We start from the raw sequence: 9,486 nt of genomic DNA on the forward strand, positions 1-9,486 counted from the left end.
TCAGACCAACAGATATAGAAACTGACAGACAAATTCATAGTTAGCCACGCATTTAAATGAATGGCGGTCAGTCTGCATATTCAGAGCGGAGCGAGCAAATCGTATATCGAACACATGTAACGTCTGATAATTGCCTGTAGCATGGTCAGTGATAATCGAGCTGATGCTGGAAACCTATCAGTCCAACAGACAAGCGTTTAACCGGTTGGAATTATTCGTGGATCAAAGTTACACCCTCTGACGAAACCGAGTTTTTTACCACTGACCACCTGCTAAGCTCAAGGTGCTAGGTAATTCTCCAGTGGGATCGTTGTTTCATCAACAAGTTGGTTGGATTGTGAGAATTAACGCCTCTATATTCAGCAAAATCCATAAAACTTTTAGTGGTGTTCTACGTACTCCAAACTGATGAACAGGAGAACGAAGTACTTCAGTAATTTGCGTTACCCTGGCAACCGAGTGTTTTTTTGTAATTTCTTCTTAATTGCGAGTAGTCCATTAAGACAATTCTTCCAATCACCATCGAGAGAGCTCGCGTTAACAATACGCGTTGTTCAATTGTTTTCTTGGTTCCAGCCGAATGATGTAGATAGAAAGCCCCCTTCCCAGGCACATTTGTTATCAAACTCTCGACGCTTGATGGAGGCCGAAACCGAGGAAGAATATGAAGCCACTTGGCGAAGGCTGCACCGTGCACTTGAGGTTCGCTGATTCTTTTTTCTTATCCGATTTTTCTCAACAAAATAATATCTGAAAGTACGATGAAGGATTACTTAAGTTAAGAATGGAGTTGAGGATGCATTCAAGAGAATAATGGGTCATCCGTCGAATGTTTCATCGCCCATTTCTTAGTGCCACCCAAAAATTCGACGTGATTCGTTAAGATGTGCGACAAATCTTTTATAGTCTATCTAGAACCTCACAAAACTATTCTTCTCGCTACTTTCAGCTCGGCCACATTGTTAAGGAAACGTTTCGCGACGTCGTCATGGATGTGACAACCCACCATAAGCCAACGGTAAAGGCTTTGTCCAAGAGGGATGAGCTCATTTGCTTCCAGGCGTTATTCGATCAATTCCGAACGCGCTGCTTCACAGTTCAGCAGGCAAGTTGACCTCGTGATGCATTCATTACTAGCCAATGCATTCACCCAGGGAGTCACGTAAGGCGAGCGTCAGTCTCAAGATTACTCTCAGCTGAACGTCCAGCAAATGGCAAATGTGGAACTCACATCAATAGCACCTTCGGTCTTTACTTGAAATTGGACGTTGTTGCCGTAACCTGGTGTTAGTTCAAAATCTTGTAAGATTTTTCCCATCATAGCCCGTTATCACTATGTCGACTGATGGAAATTGGTATGTGATGTAGATAAATCGGCTCAATTCAGTTCAGTTCACTTCAGTTCAGTTCAGTGCAGTTCAGTACAGTTCAGATCAGTTCAGTTTCAGTTCAGTTCGATTGAGTTCATTTCAGTCAGGTTCAGTTCAGTTCAGTTCAGTTCAGTTCAGTTCATTTTTGTTCCGTTCAGTTCACTTCAGTTCAGTTCGTTTCAGTCAGTTTCAGTTCAGTTCAGTTTAGTTAGGTTCAGTTTTGTTCAGTTCAGTTCAGTCCAGTCCAGTTCAGTTCAGTTCAGTTCGGTTTTTTTCAGTTCAGTTATAAAATATATTATAAAAGCTAGTTCAGTCCCAGTAGTTCTTTCAAGTGGTAGACTGCGTCAGCCAATACGTTTTTGGTTCAGTTCAGTTCAGTTCAGTTCATTTCAGTCCAGTCCAGTTCAGTTCAGTTCAGTTCAGTTCAGTTCAGTTCAGTTCAGTTCAGTTCAGTTCAGTTCAGTTCAGTTTTGTTCAGTTCAGTTCAGTTCACTTCAGTTCAGTTCGTTTCAGTCAGTTTCAGTTCAGTTCATCAGTTCAGTTCAGTTCAGTTGAGTTCAGGTCTAGTGAGCAAATCTGGCTTAAATCTTTAGTTTTGTAAATCAAAACGCACAACTTCGAAGACAATTACCCGAACAATTGGATTGCCAATCCACAGAAAGCTGGAACAATTTGCGCGGTAAAACTCTAGAAAGACTAGCCCAAGATGATACCCATGACTAATGCACTCGCGTCAGTTATTATGAATATCTCCCGTTTACTTTGAGTGTGCATTGTGGTTTCAATGTTTTGATAACAGTGTTTCTCTATGCGGCCGTGTAAATGCCGCTTTTCTGATCAAAAAGACCTTCCTCGTTTTTGCACCACCTGCAAATAGTTTGCTTGGAAGTCAACGGATGCCCCGCTACTGCACCTTGAAACTTATATGGGTTCGAACCTTTGGAATACCGGTATTCTGCTCTTCTACACTGCTTTCCTAGCGGAGAAATTCTGCAGTAATCTCATTATGTAGAATTTATCAGAATTAGAATTGAACCCAGATACTTCCCTGTACGGATGATTAACCTATATAACTTTGGTGGATTAACAACAAACCATGTTGCCTGACTGTTTTTAAAATTACTAAGACCCTCTTCATCTGTTTCTCTACATTTTCTACGTTCACGGTCGACAGCTGTTTTAGCCAGAATCTTATCTTATCATGTACGTTCGTCGCCATTTCAAATACTTCATTTTCACCACAGTGGGATCAGTAACACAAGTAGGAATACTGAAAGGACTGCTGAAAGTGTAAGACAGCTCCGGGCCAGTTTCGCTTTTCTTAGGGTTCTTCATGTAGTCGCACTTACTGAGATCCCATCAGCCTTGTGTTCTAAACGATCATTTAGTTGAAGCGAACCATCATTGATGGTTAACGTGTGTTCCCTGTCGAAACCAAATTTGTACGCAAGCTGAAGCATTTGTCAAAATCTGTCCAAATGCGTCTATCTGATGAGCCCCGAAACGGGTGAAGTATTCTGTTTCATAAAGTTCTCATATTTTCATTCATCCGCTACGAAGCTGAGAAAATTTGCACGTTCTCCGCTGGTATTGAATCAGTTCACATCAAGACGCCTCCCTTCGACCGAAATTAAGATATGCGGATACTCGCCAACACCTATCATGAGTAACTATTTTTAATCTCGGGCCCAGTATCCGCTCGACCTTCAGTGTGCCTCACTGACAAACTTCCGCGCTCTTTAGCATCATGGTTGGCACATTTTCATGACAATGCAGAACTCTGTTGGTGTTAATTAAGGAGAACCTTGTGGTAACACACATTACTGTTTCATTGGGAGCAACGTCAGGGATTGGTTCAGACCTGAGTGTGGCATGCCTGGTCCTCGGTCCGTAGTAAGCGCGTTGACTAATTCGTTTGTATGTCTGGAAAAACTTCCTAGCTAAGATTGCGTTATCTCTCCGTCTTCAGGTTCCAGAGGTAGCCCAGGGCACAAATCACCTAATGGAGTTGTGCAAAGCCGGATACAATCCCGAAATCCTCATCGAGTCTGTCCACAACATCTGTTACTAACGGGCACACATTATGTTGTGCGATTTTACAAAATAAACTGAATTCCAACTCGTCCGTACCTTGTTTTGCCATCATCACGAACCGTGAGTTGTGTTTTTCCATCAAGCTAGCCGTCAAAGATCGTTCGGAGAAATCCGAAAGCATTTGGGTAAAATCGCCAGGATTCTCGGGCCCTGTGGACTTATGAAGACTCCTCTGCAAATCTGACGTAGCAGTGCAAGATAGGTACACAGGACGAACAAAAATAGGCCGATCGGCCGCCACAGGTAGAACAGCTACCTGTCGTCCGTCAACTCAAACACACTGCTCAAATTTCAGTGTTTCTCGTGGTCAGTCAAACCGTGCTAGAGACGCATCATCACCTTTGACCACATCGACTTGAATGTGTTCTCATACTGTAAAAAGTCATCTTATATTTAGATGAAATCGGTGAGGACTTAGTTTGTCAAACAATCAGGCTGGTAAGGTGTCTTTTGGAATTGTCTGTTTTGGCCTGTTGTTCCCTTACCACATTTTCAACCTGATGCTCTTGTATCAGATTCATCAACTGGTTGATGTTCATGCACGTGGGATGGGAAGGGATCGAATCCAAGGCAGGTGCATCTACTCTGGAATCATTATCCAGGTACTAAAAGGGAGAAATTTTGGATACACCGAATGTGCAGTACCGCAAAGGAATCAGCGCCATGGACAGACGGTTTACCATGGAGGAATAATACCTCCTTAGGAACTGACCAGTAAACCGCCAGACGACAAAACAGGCCAGTTGGTCACTCGGATGACACACAAAAAATCTGTACAACTATTCTTGAAATGACCTGCTACCCTTAAAGATTGCTGAAAAACCTTCATCAAGTCACGGCAGGTCTCACATTTTTAGGTTTCGTTTGATAGGTATATGATATGACATTCTATTAAAGCAAGGTTCATAGAACATCGCAGACGAATAAATCAAAGGCGAATCAACGCCACCGAATAGATACGGTGTGACAGTTGATTCACAAGTTGCACGGATGTGTCTATCCTGGGCCTAACGTAGAAAATGATTCCGTACTGGACAGTCGTCTTGCCGTTGAACAGACTTGTTAACCCGCAGACTGCGACGGAAGTTTTTTATGAAATGTGGACAACGGTATAAATACACTCTTACACTACAATGAATTAGTTGCTGTTTGGAGCCAGGTAACATCCCCTGTACTAGAGGCCAGCCACTACATTACACCAGCACGAAATTCATCGTCATTCGCTAGTTGGTAACTTGTTCTTCTGACCGCAAGTAATCGGCGATAAGTAAGCCGAGACGCCTGAATTCCCTGTCCCGTTAATTTTGTGTTGACTTTATAAGAACAGCAGTCATAACTTTTCCTACTATCGCAAGGAATGTGCTTAATCCGGGCAATCCACTGGCATCCTACCGCATACGAAACATCAGTGGCTGGTATCAGTCCAAAGCCTAAAAATCAGACGGCAATCCCATTACTTTGATTACACACAGAAGAAATGACGAGTTGGTTCATTCATCGCCGTGCGCGAATTACTCGTGATATTATTTGTATCCCAAGGATAAATCACATAAAATTTGCCGCTTCCTAGGATGTCTATAACACCGTATGCAGGAGCATGTTATTTGTGCCAATCAAAAGATAAAGGTGAATTGGCATTTTGTGCCCCTGGGCTGCAGGTTAACAAAAGCAAAAGTTGTCCTTTGCTTCCCAGAATGGAAGATATACGATTGAGCAATTCGTATAAAATTAACATGTCATGTTTTGTCCGGACAAGTCGTGAAACGAAACGGGAGAAGAGAATCACGCACCTCGGTCCAGCCCCACCTTCCAAGTTTTAAGATTTCGAACGATGATCACGGTACAACTAGCAGAACTCCCTATTGGAGTGAGGACATTTTCTCTAGAGAGCTCGAGATAACTAAATGGTTAAGGCACGATCGTACTGGTCGAAGGGTTCGCGGTTTGGGCTCAACCCTGACATTTCGCTCGCTCCTGTCTAGGATTGAGCAGTATCTCAACCCTCGTAAACGTTTGGGTTGCATGTTACAACATCTGAGTGGTTAATCCATATTGTACGCAGATGTGCTTCCTCCATTGGTGCTTGAAGATGGGCATACTTAAGATCGATTTTTGAGAACAAACATAAACCTGATTAACAATAAAATACCTAATCGTGCTCTTCTGTAGTGCATTCACGTTGTAATTACCGCGTGTTTGGCGTTGACCGGTATTTTCCACAAATTCTCGGAGTAATCCCGCCAGCCTTTATTGGTGTAAACATCGGAGCTGCCCAGTTCGGTGATTCGACAGGAGTCAGTATTGCTTTCCCACACACTGAATTTATTGCTTCTTGTAAGCCAAACTGAACAATTCGTCTCTTAAAAAATATAGGGTCCCCTCTGACTTCGTGTCTCACTTTTGATATCTGCGTGCCACCATTGGACTTAGAACATACTAGAATCAGCTGTTTGTGTTCCTTCTCATTCAAAGAAATCATTGGGGTGATATTGGTTTCCAGAACTTTAAGTCCAATAATCAGTAGTCCCGTGGTTGAAACTAGAATATTACAGTCGACCGAGGTACCTTGAAACACTCTCACAGGGATAGCGCAACTACCAACTAGGGATTCAAAATGTCCAGTAATACCGTGAAAGTCAACAACTGCAGGCACTTTCGTGACACAGGGGTAGAATGCAGTTAGATCTGACTGTGGAATAATAAACTCAGCACCACCAGTGTAAGCAATACAATTATAAATTTGACCAGACGCAGTTCTAAGAACATGTGACGGATTTCGGGGCAAAATAGATGGAGAAAGATTAGAGATTTCATCATTGACTGGCTTCACGTCAGCATTTGGGTCAGAATTTTAGTGAAGCACTTTTTGGACTAACAGACAATTTGAATTTTTTACCGCAAATAAAATACTTCACTCGTCTGAGGGCATGAATATCTGGAGTTTTTTGTCCAACTGAATCACGCAGACGGAATTTTGAATCACCGGACTAGAGTTACGATCTGTGAAGTGACGTATCGGTTGATTTGGGGCACGGGAATACGTTCGTGTTATCAATTTGTTTTCATTTGGATATTAGGATTATTTCGTTGAGAGTAGTTAAACAACACTGCTTCATCCGTCTCCGTTACATGATTTACTACTTCATACCGCTAAAATATTTCCCGAATAGTTTAAAGGTTCGCCTGCCAATTGGGCATCGCAGACACCTTCGGCTGCCTGTGTCTGCAGCTGCATTACGGAATCACAAACCTATTGAGAATGGAGGCGGGTCAACATATTGAACCTAGCTCTTTCGGCTTCCACGAAGTTAGTCGATTTGACGGCCTGCAAAACTTGTTTTTATTGCATTGAGGGAACTATCCATTGGGGAATCAGAATTTAAAAAAAATCGTATCATCGTATACGTCCCCTTGCCAACAAAATTTAGGAAATTAAATTTAGCAAAATTAATCGTGTGCGTTTCGCGCAGCTGAATTAACCTTTAATGGTAAGGTTTTACATTTCATATTGTGTCAGCATAAAAAACTAAGCACTTTAAAAGCATTGCGATAATATATCTTGCCACAGTGACCGATGTAGCTACGGAAATTTTCGAAAACTAGATGACATGCGAAACTGCCTACCCAATTTGATCCACTTATTCAAATACTCATGCATTTTAAGTAATTTGCAGTGATTCAGTTGATGCTTTAAACCTCATTGCGACAAACACAGGCTTCTTTTCAAAATCACAGAACGAATAATCCACGGACAGAGTCAGAGCCCCCTGGTATAAACTTGCATTCTCTTTCAGAAACGTGGCCTAAATTAAAAGACATCTGTGCGAGCAGTAACCGCGACCGACCCGTAGTTACACATCCAAGATTTCATGAGACCCTGGTTTGAACATAGAAAAGATTTGTGTAAAGTGATAAAACTTGACTGCGTTTATTCGTATCCCTTAAACCTCTCGCAACGTCCAAAGATTTTTCCGTCTTCGTCTGCAGGATATGGTAAGTGACCGATGTCACTCGCGTTTTTGTTATCAGTCTATCTCAAGAAACAAGGTTAAACTTGATCTCCACCGTAGATGTATGCTTCCGGAATTTCGATTTGGCTTGGGAGCTCAGGATAATTCAGTGCTCAACTCCAGAACTTACTGACCGTGGTTCGAATCCAGCCTCAGCTTCTCGACTTCTCCTGCCCGAGCTTGGGATACCCGGTTATTGCACAGCTCATGTGCTTCCCTCGGGCAATGTGGCGGTTGCATACCAAAACGGTACTGCAGTTGAATATTACTATTATTGTTATTATATTCCCAATTTTAAAAAGGCTATTTTGCCACATTGAATTTCCGCAGATTAAGCTTAACTGTAGTGCTGTGAGGGTCAGAAAGGTAAACTTACGTGAACACCGCTGCGCATGTTGAAGCTTTCACAAGCAATTGTACAAAGCGCAAATATCGGTAGGAGCATCTGTGGAATGCATTTGGTTTGACCGTCAGGCAAATCAGTAAATCACACTGAGTTGATGGACTTCTGTTTACGGACTTCCTTTTAAAAATATACCACGTGGTTTCCTGGTACACGCCAAAAATGCGCAAAGTGAAATGGCTGTTGGAAACCGGAAGATGGGAACTCCGAGACCCAGTTGATTCTAGACGGTATGGTGTATTGAATCAGGAGATGTTATGCATGCCGGGACTTCTGATGTGCTGAGGCTTTCAAAGAAACCTATTTCTCCCACCTCTTAAATTATCTCTTGCACTTTATTAGAGTAAACCCTCTTTATTTGGCCTACCGAACAACAAGGCAAACGTTGGGCCAAGAAGAGCTGATCACTTGTGCGATTAACGCTCAGTTAAACTGGATATAGCGTCAACCATCCTTGAATCACTGAAACCAAATCACATAGTCACATATTGTTCACAGGTTACTCGGGTGACGGCGTATCAAAAGAACATTTCAGACATCTTAAAAAACCATTATTTCTCTGATATACTCATAGATTGCTGATGTAACAGTTATACTACAAATGACCATTTTAGCCAAGACAGCTCGCGTGAAGTTCGGTGACAACGCTGGGTCATAAAGTGGATCACAGAGAAGTTAGCCCACTGCCAAAAAACTGGCAGCGATCACGGATTGTGCTGTTCCCCATTCAAAGCGGGCTCTACGGCAGTTTCTTGGACGCGAAGCCCACCACAGCCGGTTTGGTAAGGATTTCGGCATTGTCGTTGCTACTGTACGAATTGCTTGGGAAATTTGAGTGGACCGGAGAATCTCATGAGTGTGACAACGCGCAGATGTTGGACTAGCAAGTGACCATCGAACTGTTCAGGGTCGTAGAGGTGTTCACCGTTGCAACGGACGCTAGTGATCTTAGTTTCGGCAAAGTCCTAAAACAGTGAATGCAGTTGCCAAATATGCCTGTCATATCCTGGCTAAGGCTGAACAGAAGTACTCAGCCATTGAGAAAAATGTTTAGCGATCGTCTGAGCCCTGGATAAATGGAGGCCATATCTGCTTGGGCAAAGATTTCATGTAGCAACCGATTGCAACTACCTGGAGTAGATGAGGATCACAAGAGATCCTCGAATAAAGCTCGCGTGCTAGGCAGTCCGACTGCAAGATTGCAACTCATAATGCAGCACGTGCCAGGGAAGGAGAACAATTTGTCTCATTGCCTGTCAAGAGCAGAGTTTGAAGATGAGATCCTCAGGTTCATGATTGGAGCCAGTGGCCTCGCCGTCGGAAAAGATCCTGCAAGGTTGGTGCAATTCTAACTGCACGATCCTGTTTGACGAATGATTGCAACCGCTTTGTTAGATAGAAGGAGCATTGAGAACAAAGAGCAAGACAAGGAATCGCAAACGATCCAGAGTCACTATAACTGAGTGAGTTTGAATAAATCTGGCATGATTTACTGGAACGCCACTGATTCTGATATTGTCCTACCCGTGATGCCTAGCGTTTTGAGACGGAAGCTCTTCGTCAAATGCCATGGGATGGCGTATACTTTGGCAGAGGGCCTACTGTCCCG

General features: G+C 42.9%; 1 protein-coding gene across 1 annotated transcript in view; it reads left to right on the top strand.

Moving 5' to 3' along the window:
• Positions 1-8,535, top strand: part of T265_09828 (hypothetical protein) — a gene marked incomplete at both ends in the record, with an annotated part of 20,531 nt that extends 11,996 nt beyond the window's left edge. The window contains 4 exons of the mRNA XM_009176014.1: positions 577-702; positions 950-1,109; positions 3,340-3,458; positions 8,452-8,535. Of these exons, the coding sequence (XP_009174278.1) occupies positions 577-702; positions 950-1,109; positions 3,340-3,458; positions 8,452-8,535 (489 nt within the window). The remainder of the gene's footprint in view (positions 1-576; positions 703-949; positions 1,110-3,339; positions 3,459-8,451) is intronic.
• Between the last annotated feature and the right edge of the window lie 951 nt (positions 8,536-9,486).

Source organism: Opisthorchis viverrini (genome assembly GCF_000715545.1).
Source record: "Opisthorchis viverrini unplaced genomic scaffold opera_v5_315, whole genome shotgun sequence".
Classification (NCBI taxonomy): domain Eukaryota; kingdom Metazoa; phylum Platyhelminthes; class Trematoda; order Opisthorchiida; family Opisthorchiidae; genus Opisthorchis; species Opisthorchis viverrini.